Source organism: Ochotona princeps, unplaced genomic scaffold (assembly GCF_030435755.1).
Source record: "Ochotona princeps isolate mOchPri1 unplaced genomic scaffold, mOchPri1.hap1 HAP1_SCAFFOLD_388, whole genome shotgun sequence".
Lineage (NCBI taxonomy): Eukaryota > Metazoa > Chordata > Mammalia > Lagomorpha > Ochotonidae > Ochotona > Ochotona princeps.
In genome coordinates this window covers 39,270-64,269 of record NW_026697255.1, presented here as the reverse complement: position 1 = coordinate 64,269, position 25,000 = coordinate 39,270, and the positions used below count along the sequence as shown (strand labels likewise).

General features: G+C 62.7%; 1 protein-coding gene across 5 annotated transcripts; it reads left to right on the top strand.

Moving 5' to 3' along the window:
* Window positions 1–6,744: 6,744 nt before the first annotated feature.
* GRIN1 (glutamate ionotropic receptor NMDA type subunit 1) lies at window positions 6,745–24,958 on the top strand. Of its 5 annotated transcripts, none has more exons than XM_004593428.4 (20): window positions 6,941–7,340; window positions 9,309–9,443; window positions 12,055–12,231; window positions 14,300–14,400; window positions 18,050–18,171; window positions 18,265–18,439; window positions 18,695–18,839; window positions 18,922–19,005; window positions 19,731–19,872; window positions 19,968–20,095; window positions 20,201–20,365; window positions 20,503–20,621; window positions 20,730–20,842; window positions 20,932–21,080; window positions 21,163–21,320; window positions 21,397–21,558; window positions 21,638–21,747; window positions 21,834–21,979; window positions 22,738–22,848; window positions 24,442–24,958. In XM_004593428.4, the coding sequence occupies exons 1-20, from the start codon at window positions 7,083–7,085 to the stop codon at window positions 24,508–24,510; spliced, it is 2,769 nt and encodes a 922-aa protein (XP_004593485.1). In that variant the 5' UTR covers window positions 6,941–7,082; the 3' UTR covers window positions 24,511–24,958. The 5 variants fall into 5 exon arrangements, with proteins under 5 accessions (XP_058515527.1, XP_058515528.1, XP_004593485.1 ...); XM_004593427.2 differs by having other exon boundaries at window positions 24,171–24,958; XM_058659544.1 differs by lacking the exon at window positions 24,442–24,958 and having other exon boundaries at window positions 6,745–7,340; window positions 22,738–23,773.
* The last annotated feature ends 42 nt before the right edge of the window (window positions 24,959–25,000 follow it).

Here is a 25,000-nt window from a genome sequence, read left to right as displayed (position 1 = left end):
CTCTCCCAGCACTCCCTCCCAGAGGGCGGTCCTGCAACTGGCCAGAGACCAGGTCAGTCAGGTCCCCCAGCCACACTCAGGGCCCAGTGCTGTTCCTGGCCCTGCAGCAGGCCCGCAAGGCTGGCCTCACCCCTGGAAACTGCCAACACTGGCCGCACCTCTGCACCCTGTCCCAGTGCCGGCCCCACCCCTGCAGCCTGCCCCCAGCGCTGGCCGCACCTCTGCAGCCTGCCCCAGTGCCAGCCCCACCCCTGCAGCCTGCCCCAGTGCCGGCCCCACCCCTGCAGCCTGCCCCCAGCGCTGGCCCCACCCCTGCAGCCTGCCCCCAGTGCTGGCCGCACCTCTGCAGCTGGCCTCAGTGCTGGTCCTGCCCCAGTTCTGGCTCGACACCTGCCAGTGAGTGCCAAGGCCTGGCCCACGCTGGGCTGATGAGTGCCGCAGCCTCACCTGGCCTCCTGTTCCCCAGAGGGAGCTGTGGCGTGGCAGGGGAGCTCACCCCGTTCCCTTACCAAGCCTGCTCCCCATTCCTGGGTCTAACATGTGCCAGTTGGGGGCAGTGGACCTGCTTGGCATGGTCTGCCTTCAGTCCCGGTCCCACGCATGCGCCAGCAGGTGCTATAGCCTCGCCCCACTTGACCTTCTGCAAGCACCAGCCCCTGCAAGTGTCAGGTGGTTGGGTGAGTTCCGCGGTTCAGCCTGAATCGGCCCGCCACTACCTCTGTGCAAACCACTAGGTGTTGCAGTCCCACAGAAGCGAGCCCACAAGCCCCCTACAGAATCTGCCCCCTGAGCTGGGTGGGTACTGCAGCCCAGCCTGCCTTGGCCCACCCACTCCCTGCTCTAACACTCGTGGGTGGGCACTGCGACCTAGGCCAGCCAGGCATGCCCCACAGGTCTGGCTCTTTTGTGCACCCGTGGGTAGCAGCCAATACCATTTAGCCCAGCCCAGGTCTTCCACGTAAGTGGGTGCCTTGGTCTGACCCACTCAAACCACTCTCTCAGCTCCCTTACCACCTGTGAGTACAGTGGCCTGGTCCACAGGAGACCCCAGAAGTCATTCCTTTCATGTCAAGCATGCCCTCAGATGCTCCCACTCCAACGTGTCCCCAGACTCCCTTGCCTAGGCAAGCTGCAGCCACCCGCTGGCACACTGGTATAGTTAACACAGATTTGGCAAAAAGCAGGCCCAGAATGCTCACCAGCTACTGCTCCTCTCCCAGCAGCAGGCTGCAGCTAGGAGCCACAAGCTCCATCAGGGTCTCCACCCGCGGCTTCCCAGGGTGTGCAGGAGCACCCGCCCCACGCCACTGCACCTGCGCAGAGATCTCACAGCTGGCCTGAGCCTGCAGACACCTGTGGGTGCTACCTGGGCCAGACCGTGGGGTCCATCTGAGTTCCCGACCCCCCGCAGCCCTAACCTCCCTGTCCCTGTGCGGTGCGAGCGGCCCCCATGGGTGGGCACGCTCCTATGAGCAGGATCTTGCAGTGTGGCGGGTGGGACGTGGGGCGGGGGGGCGTGCGGGAGTCCCCTCCCCGTCCTGACCCAAGGTGGTCCCAAGACCCTGGGCAGTGGAGGGGCTCTGGCCAGCAGAGCCAGTAACGTGGACAGGGAGAGGGTCTGGGGATGAGGCACCAACAGGAGACCAGAGATGGCAGAAGTCCCTGCAAGTCTTCCTTTATTGCTCCTTCAGCTCTCCGTTTATTCCCCCCCCCCCCCAGTCCTCATTTAGCAGGATATTGGATACAGATGAGTCCAATCAGTCTAGGTGTTTTTAGCCACAAGCCCGGTTCCTGTCCCTGCCCATTCCAAGTGCTAACCAACTCCTTAACCCAGAGCAGGTCCCCCTTTGTGTTTTAAAGCAGACTTGAATGCGCCTGACTTAGGTTGTGGACTCTCAGGTCACCAGCCTTACCCGTCATCGGGAATCTCCGTAGCATGACGGAGCCCGTCTTAGGTTAGTCAGTGCCCGGTCCATCTTACCCGTCCCTGGCTGCCATTCAACGCGTTGTCTGCTGCAGCTGCACAAACCATACTTGGGGAGGCTGGTAACCCTGTTCCATGGCTAGGAGTGTCTTTAGCTCGGTAGCAATGAGCAGACAGCAGTTCCCGGGCTTGGGAAAACATAGCACTACACAGGAGAAACATACATAGAGGCATAATGGGGGACAAGAGGCCCTGAGCATAGGAGCATCTTTAGCTCGGTAGCAACGAGCAGACAGCAGTTCCCGGGCTTGGGAAATGTTTTGCACTTGCACAGGTGTTACATACATGAAGACATATGATGGGGAGCAAGAGGCCCTGACCATATCTCACAGCATCTGCTGCCTCTAGGCCAACATAGCAACCCACTGTTAACACATAAACATGCCCACCCACACATGTTCATTAATACAGTTCTGTTGTTCCAAAGCTCAGGCAGCCAGTTCTGCAAGCTTGTTCATGGTCTCAGCAGTCGCTGTAGGGTGTCCTAGGGTCACTGCTGCTGTGGTGGTGGCTGCTGATGCCAGGGCAACGGTGGCTACGCTGGTCGATGTTATCCAAAGTCTCTTTTATGCCTAATCAGGCCAACAGAGGCCTCTCCGTCAGTCCCAACAGGCACAGGCAAGATTCCTAGCAGCCGTATGACAACAGCAATATCACCACTGCCATTCCAACATGGGAGGGCGCAGCTAACCTCGGTGCAATTCACTTCAGAGACTTTTTCTATATGTAAGAGAAAAACGAGGGATAACAGGCAGACACGGGCTTAAAATTCAGGGCGCTGAGGTTCACCCATGTGAGCGAGTCCTCAAATCCAGAGGAGTGATTGAACTAATAATTCCCATAGTAATAACTGCCTCCCTTAATAAGGGAACGGGGGGCACGCATGCATGCCCTTTCCCCACACAGCTGCCACAGAGAAAAGGCGGGAAGTATCAGGACCTCGGCGCTCATAGCAGGAAGAAAAGGAGAGGGGTGCTTAACAAATACTAATATACTTATATAATACATAAAGGCCTAATATACCTGCTTGGCCCGTCGATCTTCCGACTCAAATGCCATCACCGTGGCCAGTACCCAAGCTTCCACAACACTCAGCAGCAGGAGCTTGGCGGACAAGCCTCTCAGGAATCACCTTGGACCATTTGCGTTTTCTGGGAAAACACAGACTGATCCTCGCCCCCATAAGAGGACGGGATCTGGGCCTTGCCACTGACCAGTCAAGGGATCCTTCCACATCACACAACCCTTCTGCTTCTGAGACGGATTCCAATGACGATCTGCAGCAGACTGTCCTTCAGCATCCAATGTTAGGAAATTTAAGATAAATAAAACAAGGTTCAAATGGTCTCGGGGAGTGCTATATTCCCCTTTTTTGTCTTAATAAGGTAATCCTTAATAGTACGGTTGGCGCGTTCCACAATACCTTGTCCTTGAGGATTATAAGGAATACCTGTAATTAGTTGTATATGGTGGGAGGCAGCAAAATCACAAAACTTACTGCTGATATAGCAAGTGCCATTATCAGTTTTGATAACTTTGGGAGTTCCCAAGATGGAAAAACATGCATAGCAATAGGCTAGAGTGTGTCTGACTTGTTCCCCTGACTGAGGAGTAGCTAGAATAAATCCAGAACAATTATTGATAGTGACATGCACATACTTTAGTGTCCCAAACTCTGGGATGTGTGTCATGTCCATTTGCAACTAATCTTAATATAATTCAATCAACCTGATTAACTGTCTCCACAAAGTGGGAGATTAATCCGCCGGCATTCTTGAGGCCTCGTAAGAATACCAAGGGAAGCCCTAGAATTTGAAACTTTTGAATTCTTGGATGCCTTTTTAAGGATGGCTAAAGACATCTGGACCATAGAAATTTTGGGGGGTTTAATACAATTCTGAAAAAGTTCAAATTCCAAATAATTAAATGGAGAAACAAGTTGTATTTTGTCTGGGACTGTAGCTAATCCTGCCTCAGCTGAAGGGAGAGAAGCTGAAGTTGCTCCTGTAAATCTTCCACAGCTGCGTCCAGGTTTAATGGCGCCGATGGCACAGGTGGCGCAGAGGGCTCTGTGCCTGGCCAAGAGATTTTTGCTCGGCACACGCTCTGTGGCACACGCTGTATGGGCACACGCTGTATGGGCACACACTCTGTGGCACACGCTGTATGGGCACACACTCTGGCACACGCTGTATGGGCACACGCTCTGTGGCACACGCTGTATGGGCACACACTCTGTGGCACACGCTCTACGGGTGGAGGATCCTCAGATGACTCACTTCCATCTTCTTCCCCTTCCTCCTCCTCAGAAGAGGACCCCGAATCTACTTTGCACAGTTTCTCCAGACTTTGGTCTGGGGTTCCTGCTCCTTTTTTACCCTGCTTTGGGGTCCCCTCTTCTTACTCTGGTTTGTGGCTCCCTGCCCCTTCTTATGAATAGTATTTCAAGGCAGGGTTGCACCATTGCTTGAGAGGATGACAAAGCATGTTTTACCAAGCGCCAGAGGAAAAAAGGTGGCTACAAGGAGAGCAAACCATGAGAATACGTCGCAGACAGTTTCAACGAACTTGTGCAAGGCCTTAAGCTTAGTGTCGGTGCCTTGTGAGTGGAGCAGGTCTCGGATTCCCTTAATCATCTGCACTTTCGCGAGTTCTTGCCCCATGATAAATTTTTCTTATGCCCCTGCAAAATATTTAATTCTAAGCTTACCTCTGGATTTCCGGGTTCCCTCAAATCGTCCCTCGTGCCCCAGGACGGGGAGAGGGTCTGGGGAAGAGATCACTTATGCCCCTGCAAAATTGTTCCATTCTAAACTTACCTTCGTAGGTCCAGGGGTCCCTCCCATTGTCCCTTGTGCCATGTCCCTCGTTGGGCGCCATTTGCTCCGACCAACAGAACCAGTAACGTGGACAGGGAGGGGGTCTGGGGATGAGGCACCGACAGGACACCAGCGATGGTGGAAGTCTGTGCGCAGTCTCCCTTTATTGCTCCTTCACCTCTCCTTGTATACTCTTCCCCCGCCCCCATGTCCTCATTTAGCAGGAAATTGGATACAGATGAGTCCAATCAGTCTAGGTGTTTTTAGCCACAAGCCCAGTTCCTGCCCATTCCAAGGGCTAATCAACTCCCTAGCCCACAGCACCTAAGGCGACCCAGGGTGTGTGACTAAGGGTGTGCCCCTTCCTGGGTGTGCGGGTTGGAAGCACGCACGGTGGCCCCCACATTCCCTGGGCCTGGCACAGGGGCAACAGGGTTCTGTGACACGGAGGGGCAGGGGAGGAGAGGTGTGACTGTGTGCCTTGCCACTGCACACACCAGCACCAAGATCCCATGGGTGCCTCTGGGGATCCCATCCTGGACCTGCCACTGTTGCCACCCGCAGAGCGCACTGAGCAGAGGCAGCCGCCCATGGCAGAGCCACAGGGCGGCTGGGGACGGGCATGTCCCTTATCTCGCCACACCTGGGTTGCTCCCTGCTAAGGCGCCCAGAGCAGCAGGCGGAGGCTCAGGCGCTGGGTCCTTCGAGCACCTGGGGAGCCGGCGGGCAGGAGGCAGGCACCTGCCTCTCTCCTTAGGCCCTGGCAGATTAAGCCACTGCCCACAGGCGTGCAGGTCCAAGTCGCGGCCAGGCTCCTCCCAGACCTCCCTGGGAACCGGCGTGGCCTTGCAGAAGCCGTGGCCTGGGAGTAGGTGTGCTGCACAGGCCCTGGAGCCCCCAGGAACAGGGGGACAGAGCGCGCAGAAGGCCCAGGCCCACAAGGAGGGGGGTTCTCTGTGAGGGGCCTTCAGTCCCATCCTGGGCACTCAGGACCCACCACAATGGCCAGGCCTACCCCTGCCCCAGAAGCTGGACATCGGCCAGGCTGCGAGCCACACATGCTCCGTGCCTGCTCAACCAGCTTCCTCTGGGTCAGTGTCCACAGGCGGCCTGGGTAACCTCGGGCTGGCCCACCATTAAGATCTGCCCTAAATCCTAGGGAATGACCGTGATTGGCCCATTTGTGTTACGTGACAACGTCTTGGCCAACCAGAAGCCGGTGGGGTGGGGGCGCCCCGGGCGAGGGGAGACCGCACCCGACCCCCTAAGAGGAGTGGTCCCTAGAAATGGACGGCAGGGGGTCCTGGGGAGACTCGGGGATCCCAGGCAGTCACAGCCCCCACCATGGAGCCAGGAGGGCCCACAGCCCTGCCCGCGCTCAGCAGGGCGCACAACCGCCCTCCTGGCCGGCACCTGCCCGAGCCGCGCGCGGTGCGTGGAGGCTGCTGTGCCCTGCAGGGACCTGCTCTGCCCGGGCTCCTGGGGCGTCTGTCCCGGCTGAAGCCCTGGCGGCCAGCGCTGCTCCGGGGAGGGTCCTGCTGCTCTCCGTGGGGCTTTTGCGGTGAGGGCTGCGGGCTCCTCGGTTGCCACTGGAAACGGTGACGTCACTGCAGGGGCGGGCTTGGGGGGGATGCGTGGCGCGGACAAAGAATTGGGGTGGTGAGGACCGGAGGCCGGGGCGGGCTGCGGGGACACGCTGTGCCCGCCGCGCAGCCTCAGTGCCTCCCCGGGAAGTCGCGGCTCAGCCCGCGGGAACGGCGCCCGCCCCTCCGTAATCTTCACTCTAGGGGTCCGAGTCACGTGGCCAGGCAGATAGGGGTCTCCCTGTGAGAGGGGCGCCCGGGGCGGCTCCCCAGCTCGCATGGCTTAGGGCCCCTGCGCACAGGCTGCGCGACTCAGCCCCGCAACGCTACGCGTAGGCGCGCAGACGCAGGCGGGAGACCCTCGCTCTCGCGCGGTGCACGAGCCCGCGCACAGCTCCGGCCCCAGCCCCCGCGCGTCAGCACAGGTTTCCGGGCAGGACCCCGCACCGCGCTGCGGGCTCACACGCACGGCCCCGCTCGCGCGCGCGCAAACGCAGGCGCACACTCCGCTCTGCGTCGGGGAGCGGGGGCGGCGGGAGGCGCAGGGGACTCGGCCGACCTCGGGCTCCGCAGCCGCCGCAGTCACCGCAGCACGGGCACCGCGTCCTCTGGGCGGCGGGCGCTTCAGCACCGCGGACAGTGTCCCGCGGGGTCCGGTGGGCGCCGCCCGAGCCTGGCCCGCCGCGGCCCGAGCCCATGAGCACCATGCGCCTGCTGACCCTGGCCCTGCTCTTCTCCTGCTCCGTCGCCCGCGCCGCCTGCGACCCCAAGATCGTCAACATTGGCGCGGTGCTGAGCACACGCAAGCACGAGCAGATGTTCCGCGAGGCGGTGAACCAAGCCAACAAGCGCCACGGCTCCTGGAAGATCCAGCTGAACGCCACCTCCGTCACGCACAAACCCAACGCCATCCAGATGGCCCTGTCGGTGTGCGAGGACCTCATCTCTAGCCAGGTGCTCGCGCGCCCTCCCCTCGGCACAGACCCCTTTGGCCAGGCCCTCCCCCGGGGCCAGGGTGTGCAGACGGAGCCGCACCGGGGCGGGGGCGGGTTAACGTGGAGCGGGCCTGCCTGGGATAGGAAATGGCCCAGGCGCAAAGGCGCGGTGCCTTGTGGGGGTGGGAGAAGTCTGGGGCACAGCGTGCTGCAGGCGCAGTTGGCGTCACCGGCTGCGGGGAGCTGTCTGCCCACCCGGGTCTCCCGCACTGCAGCCGCTTATGTAAGAGGTGGGGCAGACACGCATGCTCTCGGCAGCACACAGCTGCGTTCCCCCACCGCACGTGCGCGTAAGCTCGCCCACGTGCCTTGGCACACTCAGGTGCAGGGCAAATTGCGAGCACATGCGCGGGAGCTGCCGAGGCCCTCCGCTTCTACCTCCCAGGGCCTGGGCTTAACCCATTAGCATGCCTGACCCCAGCTTCCTGCTAGTTCAGGCCTCAGGAAGCGGCAGTGGCACAGGTGCCCAGGTCTCTGCCACCCTGGTGGGGTGGAAGCCCCAGCTGCCAGCAGTTCTGGGCACTTAGGGAGTGTGGGGGCCGTGGAAGACTCCACTCCGTCCTTCTGTCCCTTCCTCTCAAACAGGCTGCAGGTTGTAATGCTGACCCCTCCCCCACTCTCCATGTCATATCATGCCCGGGGCTATGGGGGCCCAAGGCTTCAAATGGTGGGTTCCAGCTCACCGGCTCTGCCCCTCAGGATGCTCAGTGCCAGGACCACGTGGGATGGCCAGCTCCCAGCCCACACACAGAAGCTGGGGAGCAGGGCTGCGTCCACACACAGGAATAGGGGCTGATCCCACACACAGAAGGCACCGAGCCCACACAAAAAGGAGGCTGAGCCCACACAGAAGGGGCTGAGCCCACACATAGAAACTGGGGAGCAGGGTTGAGCCCACACAGAGTGAGGGGCTCAGGCCTCAGAGAGCCGAAGGTGAAGCAGGGAGCAGCTAGGTCTCTGGTGACCTCCCTGCCTTATGCCTGGTGAGGGGCCACAGGGCAGCAGCTTCCATCCCCTGTTCCCACCTCAGCCTGCCCCAGCACTGAAGTGGGTTTAGAGCAAGAGGACGAAGGCCTCAGTGCCCTGCCCATGTCGGGCTTGCCCAGGCTGTGAGCGTGTGTGTGGCTGTGTGTGGTGGACAGGGCTGTGTACATGTGTAGGGCTGTGTGTGTATACATAGAACTATGTGCACATGTGGGGCTGTGTGCATACATGGAACTGTGTGTATTGTGGAGCTGTGTGCATGTAGCTCTGTGTGCGCATGTGGGGCTGTGTGCATGTGTGGGACTGTGTATGTGTGGAGCTGTGTGCACACATGGAATTAAGTGGAGTTGTGTGCATGTAGGTCTGTGTGAACACAGGGGGCTGTGTGCACAAGGGACTATGTGCACACGTGGGGCTATGTGCATACGCGGGAGTGTGTGTATGTGTGGCTGTATGCACATGGGGCTGTATGCACATGGGGCTGTGTGCATGTGGGGGTGGTGTGCACATGTGTGCGGCTGTGTGCACATGGAGTTGAGTACATGTGTGGAGCTGTGTGCACGTGGGGCTGTGTACATGTGGGACTCTGTGCATGTGGGCTGTGTACATGTGTAAGACTGTGTGTACATATGTGGGAGCTGTGTACATGTGGAGGTGTGTACATGTGTGGAGTTGTGTACATGTTTGGAGCTGTGTGTATGTGGAGCTGTGTGCATGTCAGGCTGTGTGCATGTGTGGAGCTGTGAGCACAAGGGACTGTGCATACATGTGGGGCTCTGTGCATGTGTGGAGCTGTGTAATGTGTGCAGCTGTGTACATGTGTGGAGCTGTTTGCCTGTGGGGCTTTGTAATGTGTGGGGCTGTGTTTGACACGCAGTTCTTTGTGCTTCAGGTCTTGGGTTCAGGATGGAGTCCTAGCTGACCATGTCCTCCATGTCCACAGGTTTATGCCATCCTCGTTAGCCACCCACCCACCCCCAACGACCACTTCACCCCCACCCCCGTCTCCTACACAGCTGGCTTCTACCGGATCCCTGTGCTGGGACTGACCACACGCATGTCTATCTACTCTGACAAGGTGAGTCTGTCTGCAGGCCTGGCGCCCAGCTCTGTGTGACCAAGTGCCCTGTCCTGCAGCTCTGTGTGAGTGGCTGCCTTGGCACCCAGCTCTGTCTGGCTTCAGCCTACACAGCAGCTTAGCCAGCATGCTCGGGCAGGGCTCCTGGGGCAGCCAGACAGGACACACGCTCACACTCACACTTGGTCACACAGTCACACACACTCAACACATTCACATACTCAAGCACACATACAGTCATGCATTCACACGCTGACACACATGTGCACATACACTGACATGCACACTCCCATGCTGGCATGCTTACCTTCACACACTGACACCCACAGCTGCAGCCACATGGAAATGCACACTCATACACCCAACTCTCACCAGTACTCTTAGACGCCTGCACTTACACGTCCAGCACGCTCTGCTTCCTTACTGCACGCACAGGTGCACACACAGGCCTGGGCGCTCACACGTCATGTACATGTCCATTCATTCCCCATGGCTTCCGGGCACCAGCGGCTCCCCTCAGTCCATAGCACTTCAAGGAACCGCAGCTGCAAGAGTAGAAGTCAGCAAGTCCGCACGGGCTGTACAGCTCCTGCCAGGGGCGCTCAGGGGCCTGGCTGCAAAATCCGGCCTGCAGATACCTACCTGGAACTCAGTCCCAGACTAAACTGCCTCCTGGTACAGATGGGACGATGGCTGTGCCCTGAGGTGGAGGGAGAAGGGATCCAGGAGGCCTACGCCTTGTGGGGAACCCCAGAGGGTCCTAGAATCAAGAGGGAAGAGGAAGGGATGTGAAGCGGTCCTCCTGGGGCCATCCACTCTGCAGTAAGAGGGGTCCTGTTCCGGAGCCTCTACCACCCTCATCTACCCTCCGGGTGCCCTGTCCTCCGCCGGGCGCCCTGTCCTCCCCTGGGTGCCCTGTCCTTCCCCCGGGTGCCCTGTCCTCCCCTGGGTGCCCTGTCCTTCCCCCGGGTGTCCTGTCCTTCCCCTGGGTGCCCTGTCCTCCCCCTGGGTTCCCTGTCCTCCCCCGGGTGCCCTGTCCTCCGCCCGGGTGCCCTGTCCTCCGCCCAGGTGCCCTGTCCTCCCCCCTGGGTGCCCTGTCCTCCCCTGGGTGCCCTGTCCTCCCCCGGGTGTCCTGTCCTTCCCCGGGTGCCCTGTCCTCCCCCTGGGTTCCCTGTCCTCCCCCGGGTTCCCTGTCCTCCCCCGGGTGCCCTGTCCTCCGCCCGGGTGCCCTGTCCTCCACCCAGGTGCCCTGTCCTTCCCCCGGGTGCCCTGTCCTCCCCCCGGGTGCCCTGTCCTCCCCTGGGTGCCCTGTCCTCCCCCGGGTGTCCTGTCCTTCCCCTGGGTGCCCTGTCCTCCCCCTGGGTTCCCTGTCCTCCCCCGGGTGCCCTGTCCTCCGCCCGGGTGCCCTGTCCTCCACCCAGGTGCCCTGTCCTCCCCCGGGTGCCCTGTCCTCCCCTGGGTGCCCTGTCCTCCCCCCGGGTGCCCTGTCCTCCCCTGGGTTCCCTGTCCTCCCCCGGGTGTCCTGTCCTTCCCCTGGGTGCCCTGTCCTCCCCCTGGGTTCCCTGTCCTCCCCCAGGTGCCCTGTCCTCCCCCGGGTGCCCTGTCCTCTGCCCGGGTGCCCTGTCCTCCCCCCTGGGTGCCCTGTCCTCCCCTGGGTGTCCTGTCCTCCCCCCTGGGTGGCCTGTCCTCCCCTGGGTGCCCTGTCCTCCCCCGGGTGCCCTGTCCTCCCCCGGGTGCCCTGTCCTCCCCTGGGTGCCCTGTCTTCCCCCCGGGTGCCCTGTCATCCCCCGGGTGCCCTGTCCTCCCCCCGGGTGCCCTGTCCTCCCCCTGGGCACCCTGTCCTCCTTGTCATGTAAGAAGGAACATGATGGATGAAGGACGACAGAGCAGCTGCTCCAGGTCCACTGTAGGCCAGCAGCAAAGTGAGGCCCCACAGCCTTGCTGGGCACCACTTAGGGTCTCATATCCAACACATGAGACACAAGGAGGGGGCAGTGCTGGTCAAGCCCTGCGCCAGGCACAAAGCAGTAACCGGGTACCCTCAGAGGCGTTTGGGCACAATGGGCAGGGCCATCGGGCAGTGGCCTCTGGATGCTGCAGGGGGAGAGAGAGACCAAAGGCAGGCCAGGCTGAATTGCTAGCACTTCCCTTGCCCAGTGGCAGAGGGTGGAGGGCCACCCTAGCTGATGCCCCCGTGGCCATACTGGGACAGGAAGTGGACAAAACTGGGGCCTAGGGAGGGAGTCGCAGCTGTGGCAGAGTGGGACAGGGCAGCCCTGATGTGCCCCACCCCGTGTCACTCAGGCCCAGTGTGTGGGGGTTAGGTGTGAACACAGGATGGTCGGTGAGAGGAATGGGCTGGGGCCTGGAGACATTAGTGAGGGGAGGACAGTGCCAGGATAGGGGTGAGTTGGGGGTGGGACCTGCAGGGGGAGGGTCTACACCAGAGGGCGTGCCCTGGTGGATTGAGGGTCGGGGCCACAGAGGCTGTGGGCGGGGTCTGGTGGTCGAGGCAGTGTGGGTGGGGTGGGCCGCGGGTGGGGCGGGGCCAGGGCGTGGCTGTGTCGTGCGGGCGGGGCCGCACCGCCCTCAGCACCTGCCTCACCCGCAGAGCATCCACCTGAGCTTCCTGCGCACCGTGCCGCCCTACTCTCATCAGTCGAGCGTGTGGTTTGAGATGATGCGCGTCTACAGCTGGAACCACGTGATCCTGCTGGTCAGCGATGACCACGAGGGCCGCGCGGCGCAGAAACGCCTGGAGACGCTGCTGGAGGAGCGCGAGTCCAAGGTGGGCGGCGCGCGCGGCCGCGCCCTGTCTGTGCGTGTGACTCTCTCCATCGTGCGCCCGCGCCGCTGTCCTGGGTCATCTCACCGCTTTGCCATGGTCAAATCTCCTTCGTGCCCGTCCCTGCGGGGCCGGGCCGGACCACCTGGAGCTCCGCAAACACCCGCGCCCCGCCCCGCCCCGGCCTCCCCCGGGGCCGCGTCCACCCCTCCCTGTGGGGAGACCCTCCCTGTGCTGCCCACACCCAAGCCAGGGTTCCCCAGGGGTCCTGGAGACCCCGGCTCCCTGCCCTGCCGCCCTGATGGGGAGCTGATGCCCATCAGGGGGAGCAGGTCACCCGCAGTCCCAGCGCCCCGGCATGCAGAGAGGGAAGGAGGGAGGCCCCAGCTCTGCCAGCTTGGGTGCCTATCCTGGGCCCCAAGGGAGTGGAGGGCCCGGTGGACAGAGAGATGGCAGGGGTCCTGCGGAAGGAAATCCCAGTCAGGACAGGGGGGCCTGGGATCACAGCCCTGGCCACCCGAGATCAAGCCAAGCCCCCAGCACCTGACAGGCAGACCCAACTCCACAGACACAGCCACATACAGGCACCTGGCCCCGCTCCCGCTTGCCCACCTGGGTGGTGTCACCATGCTTCACCCTGCCATGGGATCAGGCTGCCCACAGGCTCCGGCTGGTACACACACGGGCATCATGCGGGCCAGTACCTGCACCTGGAACTCTGCCTCATGTGCACACAAACGTGTCCCCAAGGGCTCCCCTGCAGAAGCCCACAGCACACATGTGCACAAGTGTGCACACACAAACGTGTCCCCAAGGGCTCCCCTGCAGAAGCCCACAGCACACATGTGCACAAGTGTGCACACACAAACGTATCCCCAAGGGCTCCCTTGCAGAAGTCCACAGCACACGTGTGCACAAGTATACACACACGTGTCCCCAAGGGCTCCCCTGCAGAAGCCCACAGTACATGCCACGCCTGCAGGCATGCACACGTGTGTCTGGTGTGCACCTATGCCTCAGGCATGGGCACACGAGTAGTGAGTGGAGAAGCCCCTGGGCCCAGGCAGGCAGGAGGCCGGGGAAGGGCAGGGAAGAGGCTGGCAGCCACTGCAAGCCTGTTGGGGGTGGGGCCACAGGCAGGTGCATGGCAGGGGCGGGGCCGGGAGGCGGCAGGTGGGACCCAGAGGGAGGGTGCACCAGGGCCCCCTCCTCCCAAGGCGCCCCGCCCCACGCGGCCCCCGCCCGGCCGGTGTTTGCGAGCTCCAGGTGCGAGGAGGTGGTGTGGTTGCTTAGCGCCGTCCTTTCCGCCCGTTGATAATCTTCTGTGTCTGCGTATTTTCTCTGTGCACATTATCCATCAGAGTAAAAAAAGGAACTATGAAAGCCTCGACCAACTGCCCTATGACCACAAGCGCGGACCCAAGGTATATATGCATGGACGTGCACGCCACCCAGCGCCGGGCCCCTGCGGCCAGCGAGCCGCAGGTCCCGGCACCAGGAGAGCAGGTGGAGAGGCAGGCAGTCGGTAGGCAGCACAGGGCAGGCGCGCCGGGACCCCAGCCTGCGCCGCCAGGGCACGGCTGCTGGAGGAAGTGCATGCCAGCCTGCGGGAGCCCAGGGCTTCCTCCCGGACCCTGGCTGGAGCCCGCCCAGCGGAGCAGCACAAGACGACCTGGCACGCTCTCCGCGACACGCTCTTCCGCCTCCTGTCCGCTGCACGCCTCTTCCTGAGTCCCGGTCCACCTCAGCTTGCATGCCCAGTGCAAAACAGGAGGACGGGAGAGGTGCAAGAGAGAGCTCCAGAGAGTGAGCCAGTGAGCGAGCGTGCGAGAGAGAGAGAGAGAGAGCTCAGAGCTGAGCCCAGGAGGGCCAGCGGGCCACAGCAGGCCACAGCCAGCCCAGGAGCAGAGCCAGGCCAGCCGAGCAGCCAGGAGGCAGGTGGCAGGTGGCAGGCGCGGGCCTCGGTGGCCCCGGACACGCCCCTCGGGGGTGCCAGCAGCTGCCAGACCCTCGCCCCTGAGGCACATGCGCTCGTCCAGGCCGCTGGCTAACGCTGTCGCTCATACTGCAGGCAGAGAAGGTGCTGCAGTTCGACCCGGGAACCAAGAATGTGACAGCTCTGCTGATGGAGGCACGGGAGCTGGAGGCCCGGGTCATCATCCTCTCGGCCAGGTGAGGCAAGCCCCAAGCTGGAGGCGGGTCACACAGCGTGGGGGGAGGGGGCTGGGACCCCAAGGCACCAGCAACCCGCACAGCCCTCGCTCCATCCCCCCAGCAGCCCCTCACTCATCCCTGGGCTCCAGGGAACAGAGGCAGGTCCTGTAGGCAGCACCCCACACTGCTGAGGGGGGAGCCTGTCCATACCGTCTCCTCTGCTACATCTCGGAGAGGGGCAAGCCCTGCCTGGAGAGTAAGGCTCCCCGGCGCAGCCAGGCCTGCAGGACTGGCTCTGAGGAAAAGGCAGCCAAGAGACGAGGCATGGTTGTGGCAGAGCTGTCGACGTGTTCACAGCCCACACCAAGCTGGTGAGCCTGTGTCACAACACACACACATGCTGCACACATACCGTGTGTGCATGCAGCACAATGGCACAGCACATATACATGCAGTATATGCATACAGACCACACATGCACACACCATACATACATCACATGTTACATACATACTACACATATATACACAACACATGTGTTACATACAGCAACCACATGTATGTGTGCAACACATATGTTATATGCATACAGACCACACGTGGTATACATGTGCACACCATGCACACACAGCACGCAGTATATACACATGACATGCCCACACAGAGATCATGTATACACACAGCACACGTGTGCAATACTGTATACCACACAAAGTCTTATATACATGCACATGTAGCAGGCCACCACACAGTTGTGTGCACACACCCCATTTACACCCCACAAATGGATGTATATGGGCCCATATCACATGAACATACATGCACATGGAGGAATGTGCCTATGTATGCCACAAGTTTTACATACATGCACACACATGAGACACCATATGCACAGTGCGCTGCAGACACAAAACACAGAAGTGCAGGTGCTGGGTGTGTGTCAGACAGTACACATGCACCCATGTGTGCACACACATCCACACACCACATGGACACACCACGTACAAACCACCAAATTCACACCACAGTCACACGTGCATGTGCACATCCACATACCACATGGACACACCGTGTACAAACCACCAAATTCACACCACGGGCACACATGCGTGTGCAAACATCCACACACATCCACACACCGCATGGACACACCACGTACAAACCACCAAATTCACACCACGGGCACACATGCGTGTGCACACATCCACACACATCCATACATGGACACACCACATACACACCACGTACAAACCACCAAATTCATACCACAGGCACACATGTGTGAGCACACATCCACACACCACATGGACACACCACGTACAAACCACCAAATTCACACCACAGTCACACGTGCATGTGCACATCCACACACCACATGGACACACCGTGTACAAACCACCAAATTCACACCACAGGCACCCATGTGTGTGCACACATCCACACACATCCATACATGGACACACCACGTACAAACCACCAAATTCATACCACAGGCACCCATGTGTGTGCACACATCCACACACATCCATACATGGACACACCACGTACAAACCACCAAATTCATACCACAGGCACCCATGTGTGTGCACACATCCACACACATCCACACACCACATGGACACACCACGTACAAACCACCAAACTCACACCACGGGCACACATGCGTGTGCACACATCCACACACATCCATACATGGACACACCACATACACACCACGTACAAACCACCAAATTCATACCACAGGTACACATGTGTGAGCACACATCCACACACATCCACACACCACATGAACACACCGTGTACAAACCACCAAATTCACACCATGGGCACACATGTGTGAGCACACATCCACACACATCTGCACACCACATGGACACAGCGTGTACAAACCACCAAATTCACACCACAAGCACATGTGTGCACACACATGAGCAAGCATGTCAATGCTTTTTGCATGTGTGTTTGCCGTGTGCATAGCACTGTGTACATACATGTATGCCACACACATACCACATACATGCCACACTATGTGCAAACCACACAACGCACCCTATACATGCACACCTGGCACCACACTGCACGGATGTGCACATGTGACACACAGACCACAAGTATGCGTGGTGTGTGCATCCATGTGGCATCTCAAATTTAAATAACACCAGTAACATGTGAACACATTATACACACATGTGCACCACACAGGGAACACACAGCTCTGTGTGCCAGAGGTGTGTACATAAATGCACACACACCATGTGTCCGTTGTAGTGTGCCCACATGCTTACATGTGTGCTCACTGCACGTCACAGGTGCACATGCTGAATGAGGGCCGCACCCCACGTGCCCGTGCACATACCATGAGGACACAGTTGTTACCGGTTACGGATCAGGTTGCACACAGGAGCACCTCGCAACTTTCATCTCAAAGGCAAAATCAGGGAGGGACAGGAATACCGTTGCTGCTGGCTCCCTCCCGGGCTGCAGAGCCCCGGCTGGGCCAGCCAGGAGCTGGGCTTCACTGGGTCTCCCATGTGTGTGCAGGGGCCCAGGTACTCGGACCACCTTCTGCTGCTCTCCTAGGCCAACAGCCGGGAGCCTGACCAGCAAATGGAGTAGCTGGGGCTCGAACTGGTGCCCATATGGGAGGCCATGCTGGGGCCACAGGCAGAGGCTCAGACTACTACACCACCTTATACACACCACAGACTCACTCGTGTACACACACGCATGCGCACAGCACTCAGTCCACCCCAGACAGGAGCGTGCCCTGCCCACACACAGCTCCTGAGCCAACCACATAGGTACCAGTCCCTCGTGGTGACCCCGGGGCCACTCTGCCTCACAGGAGGCCAGGAGTCTGAGGCCCCTCTATCCTGGGGGCCACTGAGTGCACCCCGCAGAGACTCCCACGCAACATCATTGGCTTTTAATCTGTTTATTTGTAAAACAGAATGATAGAAAGAGCATGCGAGAGACATCTTCCATCTGCTGGTTCAGGCCAATGGCCACAGTGGTGAGGGCTGGTTAGACCAAAGCCAGGAGCTCCCCACGGGGTGCAGGCCGCCCACAGGGGTGCAGGGAGCTCCCTGTGGGATGCAGGCTGCCCACAGGGATACAGGGAGTTCTCCGTGGGGTGCAGGCCACCCACAGGAGTGCAGGAACCCAGCTCCTTCGGCCACTCTCCACTGCTGTCCTGGGGTGTTAGCAGGCAGCTGGGTAGGAAGCAGAGCAGCCCGGATGCAGGCACTGCAGGTGCCGGCTTTAGCTGCTTGCCACTGCACCAGCTTCCAATGTGGTCTGGGCCCTGCTCCACCCTTCAGGACCTGAACCCCACTGGGGCCAGGAGGCTTCTCTGGCAGGTCCTGCTAGGCGCTGCTAGCTCACTGACGGCTGCCCAGCACGGCCCTGGCCAACATGGACGGAGGTTTGCGTTCCCTTATGGCATCTTGTGAGAACAGCACAGCAGACCCTGCACCTGCTGCCCACACGCAGGCGGTACCCAGTGCCAGTTTCCTCCCTGCCCCTGCAGGGGCCTTGTCATGGCCAGGGCGTCCCCAGCTTCTCCCTGTGGCCCGGGCATTGGAAACACCCCCCCAGGTCCAGCCACTAGTACCCCCGCTGAGCCCTGGCGTGGGAGTCCCACCCGTCAGCCCCGTTTGCCCCACAGTGAGGACGACGCGGCCACTGTGTACCGTGCAGCTGCCATGCTGAACATGACTGGCTCGGGCTACGTGTGGCTGGTGGGCGAGCGTGAGATCTCGGGGAACGCCCTGCGCTACGCCCCGGATGGTGAGCAGGATGGCGCAGGGCTGGGGGCCGAGCTGTTGGGGGCCGGGGCCGAGGGCGCATGCAGCCCGGCGTGCTGAGCCGTGGCCCCCGCAGGCATCATCGGGCTGCAGCTCATCAATGGCAAGAACGAGTCTGCACACATCAGTGACGCAGTGGGCGTGGTGGCACAGGCGGTGCACGAGCTGCTGGAGAAGGAGAACATCACAGACCCGCCGCGCGGCTGCGTGGGCAACACCAACATCTGGAAGACTGGGCCACTCTTCAAGAGGTGCCCGTGTGCCCTCCCGTCCAGGGCTCCAGGGGGGCGGGAGGGCGACGGGCACACACACATAGGCACATGCACACAGTCCAGGTAGAAGGTGCCAGCAGACACCCAGCACCACCCCATGGAAGCACAGACCCCACACAATGCCCCAGGCTGCCCCCTGCCCGCCACATACACTCCCCGGCGGCCCTTGCTGTGCACCACCTTGGACTTGGGACATCCCACACACTTCCCTGATAGCCCACCACGTGGTTCCAGGGTGCTGATGTCCTCCAAGTACGCGGATGGCGTCACCGGCCGCGTGGAGTTCAACGAGGATGGTGACCGCAAGTTCGCCAACTACAGCATCATGAACCTGCAGAACCGGAAGCTGGTGCAAGTGGGCGTCTACAACGGCACCCACGTAGGTGGGGGTCATGAGGGGGTGGGGGCTGGGGCCTTAGGGTCCTGCGTGGCCACCCTCCATCTCATACTCCCACCCCCAGGTCATCCCGAATGACAGGAAGATCATCTGGCCCGGCGGCGAGACTGAGAAGCCTCGGGGCTACCAGATGTCCACCAGACTGAAGGTGGGGCGACCACGGCGGCCGGGGTGGGGGGAGTAAGTATGGGGCTGGGACAGGGCTGGCAGGGCCGCCGCACCCCGTGCCCCTCTTGGTCCAGCTCTGCTTGAAGCTGGGGACAGGCTGGTGGGGAGTGACAGACTGCAATAGACACTCAGTGGCCCAGAGGGCCCTGGGCTCTGGCTTCCCCGGCCCTCTCGTCCTGGAACCTTGGGAGCACGCCCTGGCCGGCTGGTTCCTCCAGCCGGGCCCCCTCTCCTTGGCCTGACCCCATCTCCTGTAGGTACCCTCCTGTGTCTGTCCCTGGCCCAGTGCCAGCCAGCAGCAAGACCCCCGAGGGGCTTGCATCCAAACAGTGCCTTTCCGGCTGCTTCCCAAGACCCTACCCTGCCCTGCCCCCAGCGGAGGGGGCTCCCCTACAGCTGGGACATCCATCCAGGGCTTGGAAAGGTGACGGGGCAGGTGCGATTGGACTTAGCGCAGCTTCTGAGCCAACCAGTGCCCAGTGCTGGCCCAGCTCAGCCCACTCACTGTGCCTTTACCCTGGATCTCCGCCACCCCCAGGGCTGGTGGTTAGGGGTGGAGCTTGTCTGCTGGAGGACGCCAGGGCACAGGGGAGCAGGAAGGAGGGGACATGGGAAGGCCGTGGGTAGGGCGCGGGAGGGACGGTGCTAGGTGGACCCCCGTCCTCAGAGGGAGCTGAGGTCAGGTGGGGCGGTTCTACCCCACAGATAGTTACCATACACCAAGAGCCCTTCGTGTACGTGAAGCCTACGCTGAGCGACGGCACGTGCAAGGAGGAGTCCACTGTGAACGGCGACCCGGTCAAGAAGGTCATCTGCACTGGGCCCAACGACACGTCGCCGGGCGGGCGTGAGTGCACGGGCGGAGGCGGGGCGGCCGGGCGGGCGGTGAGTACGCGGGCGGCGGGCAGGGCGCGGGACCAGCGGCTGCGCCCCCGCCCGCAGCGCGCCACACGGTGCCACAGTGCTGCTATGGCTTCTGCGTGGACCTGCTCATCAAGCTGGCACGCACCATGAATTTCACCTACGAGGTGCACCTGGTGGCTGACGGCAAGTTCGGCACTCAGGAGCGGGTATGCCGCGGGGAGGCGGGGGGCGGAGGCGGGCAGGAATGGGCGCGGGGCGTGGTGGCCAGGCGGGGCGTGGTGGCCAGGCGGGGCTGACCTGCTCGCGCGCAGGTAAACAACAGCAACAAGAAGGAGTGGAACGGGATGATGGGCGAGCTGCTGAGCGGGCAGGCGGACATGATCGTGGCCCCGCTGACCATCAACAACGAGCGCGCCCAGTACATCGAGTTCTCCAAGCCCTTCAAGTACCAGGGCCTGACCATCCTGGTCAAGAAGGTGCGCGGCCCCGGGCACAGGGCGGGTCCAGGGGCGTAGCCAGGACTGCAGAGTGGGTCCTTGGGTGTGGTCAGGGCCTGGGGCGCGTCCAGCGGTCACCTGCGGCCCCACCAACTGGCCCCCCTTGTCACCCGCAGGAGATCCCGCGCAGCACGCTGGACTCATTCATGCAGCCCTTCCAGAGCACCCTGTGGCTGCTCGTGGGGCTGTCAGTGCACGTGGTGGCCGTGATGCTGTACCTGCTGGACCGCTTCAGGTGAGCCGGGGCCGGGGCTGGACACCTGTGGGAGAGGCCGTGGGGACAGGCAGGAGGGCCTCCCCAGCTCGCCCGCCCCCTCTCCCGCCTGCCCTCTGTGCCCTGCAGCCCCTTCGGCCGGTTCAAGGTGAACAGCGAGGAGGAGGAGGAGGACGCGCTGACCCTGTCCTCCGCCATGTGGTTCTCCTGGGGTGTCCTGCTTAACTCTGGCATCGGGGAAGGTGAGGATGCGGCTGGCGCCCAGCTGCGTGCTGCCCTCTGTCCTGGGGCGTTTGCAGCGGTGGGGAATTGACGGGTCCTGTGCCCGCAGGCGCCCCTCGGAGCTTCTCGGCGCGCATCCTGGGCATGGTGTGGGCCGGCTTCGCCATGATCATCGTGGCCTCCTACACCGCCAACCTGGCGGCCTTCCTTGTGCTGGACCGGCCCGAGGAGCGCATCACGGGCATCAACGACCCGCGGGTGAGGTGCGGGCAGGCGGGTGGGCGGCATGGATGAGTGGGCAGTCCTGCACACCAAGCGAGCGCGGCCCTCTGACCCACAGCTGCGGAACCCGTCGGACAAGTTCATCTACGCCACGGTGAAGCAGAGCTCGGTGGACATCTACTTCCGGCGGCAAGTGGAGCTCAGCACCATGTACCGGCACATGGAGAAACACAACTATGAGAGCGCGGCCGAGGCCATCCAGGCCGTGCGGGACAAGTGAGTGCAGGGGCAGCCGGGCGCGAGCAGGGTGCCTGGGCCCACCGCCGGCCTGACCCTGTGCCTGGGCCCGCAGCAAACTGCATGCCTTCATCTGGGACTCTGCCGTGCTGGAGTTCGAGGCGTCGCAGAAATGTGACCTGGTGACCACGGGCGAGCTCTTCTTCCGCTCGGGCTTCGGCATTGGCATGCGCAAGGACAGTCCCTGGAAGCAGAACGTGTCACTGTCCATTCTCAAGTGAGGCCGCCCCGCCCCACGCCAGGTCCTGCCCAGTTCTGCCAGGCCCCACCCCGCTCACCCAGCCCCATCTCGGCAGGTCCCATGAGAACGGCTTCATGGAGGACCTGGACAAGACGTGGGTGAGGTACCAGGAGTGTGACTCCCGCAGCAACGCCCCGGCAACCCTCACCTTTGAGAACATGGCAGGTGGGCCTCGCTCTCCAGACGGCGCCATGCTGCGTGGGGGACGCAGGCGGCCCGCCTGCAGCTGAGCCCCTGGCCTTGGCCCCCAGGGGTCTTCATGCTGGTGGCCGGGGGCATCGTGGCTGGTATCTTCCTGATCTTCATCGAGATTGCCTACAAGCGACACAAAGATGCACGCCGGAAGCAGATGCAGCTGGCCTTCGCGGCCGTGAACGTGTGGCGGAAGAACCTGCAGGTAGGGCAGGCCACCCCGCGAGGCCTGGAGCCCAGGGCCCGGCCTGGCTGCCCCGCCCTCCTCCGGCCCACAGGCGCAGGTGGTGGCACTGGCTCTGGCTCCCACGGTTGCCTGGGGAGGGCCGCCACCTGCAGGTGCCTCCGGCGGCGGCAGAGCAGGGCCTGGCGTGGCTGTGCCCACTCTACTCCACGCCTCCAGCCAACCCCCTTGAGTCCAGAGCCAGAGGAGGCATACAGGCAGGGTAAGACATGGCCCTCTGGGCCCAGCACCTGAGCTCCAGGTGCACTGTGCTCCCACGGCTGTGTCCCTGTGCCCCATGGGCCCAGGGCACTCCGCGGGTGCACAGCCGGCCAGGGGGCCCTCTGCTCGTCTCTCGTTCTCCATCTGGGTGCCGACCTGAAGCTTGTGTCTGGAGCCGGAGCCGGGGCCAGCCTGTGCTGAGGGCTGAGCCCCCCACAACGCTCATCCACCCACTCTTGCTCTTGGCGGGCACTAGGCCCATGTTCCATCCGCACTCCTGCCTTCACCCCCTCCTTGGGGGCCGGCGTCCTCTGCACTCCACGGCTGGCCGGGCCCGGGGCAGCTCCCTTCCTCCTCCTCCTCCTCCTCCCGGCCCCCATGCCCAGCCCCAGCGCCAGCCAGGTCAGGCCCGAGCCCATGCCTGGGCCCATCCGTCCAGCGCAGGGAGGCAGGCAGGAGCGAGGGCCCGTGCGGCCGCCACCCCTAGCCATCTAATCACTTATACATATTCATTTTAGGATAGAAAGAGTGGTAGAGCAGAGCCTGACCCTAAAAAGAAAGCCACTTTTAGGGCTATCACGTCCACCCTGGCTTCCAGCTTCAAGAGACGTAGGTCCTCCAAAGATACGGTAAGGGGGAGAGTGCCCGTCCGTCTCCGACTGCTCCCTCCCCCGCCCTCCGTGTCTGTCTGCCCTGTCCCTCCGCCCCGCGCCCGAGCCGGGCCTGCACCCACACGGGCCCTGTGCCGCCCTCCAGGCCGCCACCCGGCCACCTCCCCGTGTGTCTCCCATGAGTCTGCCCCGCCCCCATGCCATGACCCACACGCCATCGAAGCCGTGTCTGTCTTGGTCAGCCAGCCAGCCTCACGCCGTGCCCGTGTCGGGAGGCCAGGCCACTGCCCCGCGAAGCCTCCCGCAGGGGGCCTGCCGCCCTCACCCCAGGCCCGCGGCGGCCCCTTAGGGGCGGCTGTGATGTCCCATCCCGTCCGTCTGTCTGGCCGCCGGCCCCGCCCCCAGACACCTGTCTCACCTCTCGCCAGAGCCATGCCTGTCGCATCCTCCATGTGGTCTCTGTGTGGGCTGGGGGCTGGGCGGCCGGGGCCTGGACATGGGGGACAGTGCCAGGCGGGGGATGGGTGGCACTGTGTGGGTGGCAGCAGCCCCTAGGGCTCCAAGCACAGGGAGGGCAGCCCGCAGAGTCCCCGGCCACCAAGGCTCCCGATGGGAAGTGGCCCCCAGCCCAGGGCTACTGCTGCAGCCGGGCCTGTGGAGCTGGGCCCTTTACCTCCTGCCTGCCTTGGGCAGCTTATCTGGGTACTGACTACCAGCTAGGCATGCCTGGGCTGGAGGTCCCTGAGACAGACCCAGCCTGGCTGGAGGCGGCATGGCAGGGAGGTACCGCCCAGAGCCAGCTATCCAGGGACCGACTTAGCCTCTGGCCTCCAGGAAAGCCCTGGACCCCAAGGGGGTCAATGCCCCAGGCAGCAAGTGGGGGCTGCAGCCGCCCCCCAGCGCAGGCCCAGGCTCCCGGTGCCCCAGGAAGGCTGTGAGGCCCGGCTGCTCCTCGGCGGGGGTCGGGGTGTGCGTGGCCTGCAGCCAGGTGTGAACCCAGGCCAGCCAGCCTGTAGGGGCTGCGGGGTCCTCCTAGCGCTGTCGGTGGAGCAGGTGACCAGCCGCCTGCCCTCAGTGGTTCCCGGAGCTGACGCAGGGTCACGTTCCTGAGGAACTCTCCCCTCTGGGGCCGGCCCCCAACCCCCACCCCGCCCCGCAGGGCTGGGCCAGTGGGGCAGCAGCGCGGGGGAGGGCACCTGGCGGGGTCGGGAGTGATGGGGGGGTGGGACTGGGTGCGGGGGTTGTCGTCTGCCCCTGCCCCGTGGCCGGCGTGGGCCCGGGCAGCCTGGGCGCTCAAGGCTGGGACCCCCGCGGTATTGACTGTTGGTTCTTATTTATAGAGCGCCGGGGGCGGACGCGGCCCCTTGCAACACCAAAAAGACACGGTGCTGCCGCCGCGCGCTGCTGAGAGGGAGGAGGGCCCGCTGCAGCTGTGCTCCCGGCATAGGGAGAGCTGAGACGCCCGCCCCCCCCGCAGACAGACACACGGACGGGACAGCGCCCGCCCTCGCCCAGCCCGGAGCCTCCCCGGCCGCGCCCGGCCGGCCGCCCTGCCCCCGGCGCGTGCGCGCGCGGGGCTAACCGCGCTGTCTGTGTATTTCTATTTTGCAGCAGTACCACCCCTCTGATATCACGGGCCCGCTCAACCTCTCAGATCCCTCGGTCAGCACCGTGGTGTGAGGCCCCCGGAGGCGCCCACCTGCCCCGTTAGCCCGGCCAAAGGACACTGGTGGGTCCTGCTGCTCGGGAAGGCCCGCCCGAGGGAAGCCCCAGAGACTGCCCGCCCAGGGCCTCCTGTCTGCCCGCCTGACCCCCGCTCGCTGCCTGGCGGGCAGCCCCTGCTGGACTGGAGCGGCTGAGGACGGGCCCGAGCTGAGCCGGCTGGGCAGGGCCACAGGGCGCTCCGGGAGAGGCAGGGCCCGGGGTCTCTGAGCAGTGGGATGAGGGGGCTCCCTGGCCAGGCCGGGGGCTGGGAGCGCAGGGACGGTCCGGGAGCCCGTCGCTCCCCGGCCACCCATCACCCCGAGGCCCGCGGGGGCCGCCGCAGCCGAGCCCCGCCTTCTCCTGCCCGCGCCTCCTCCCTTCCCCTCCGCGCGCCACAGCCTGGCCCTGCCCTTCCCCGTCTACCCAGGGGCGTCGGGGGGATCCCGTCAGACTGAGGGGCTGGGCC

What these genes read in the sequence shown, in the direction of transcription:
- GRIN1 (XM_058659544.1), top strand. Translation starts at nt 7,083, where the DNA reads ATGAGCACCATGCGCCTGCTGACCCTGGCCCTGCTCTTCTCCTGCTCC. An exon ending in AGTTCGGCACTCAGGAGCGG is followed by an intron (nt 20,096 to 20,200) that starts GTATGCCGCGGG and finishes GCTCGCGCGCAG; the next exon opens with GTAAACAACAGCAACAAGAA. An exon ending in ATCCAGGCCGTGCGGGACAA is followed by an intron (nt 21,321 to 21,396) that starts GTGAGTGCAGGG and finishes CTGGGCCCGCAG; the next exon opens with CAAACTGCATGCCTTCATCT.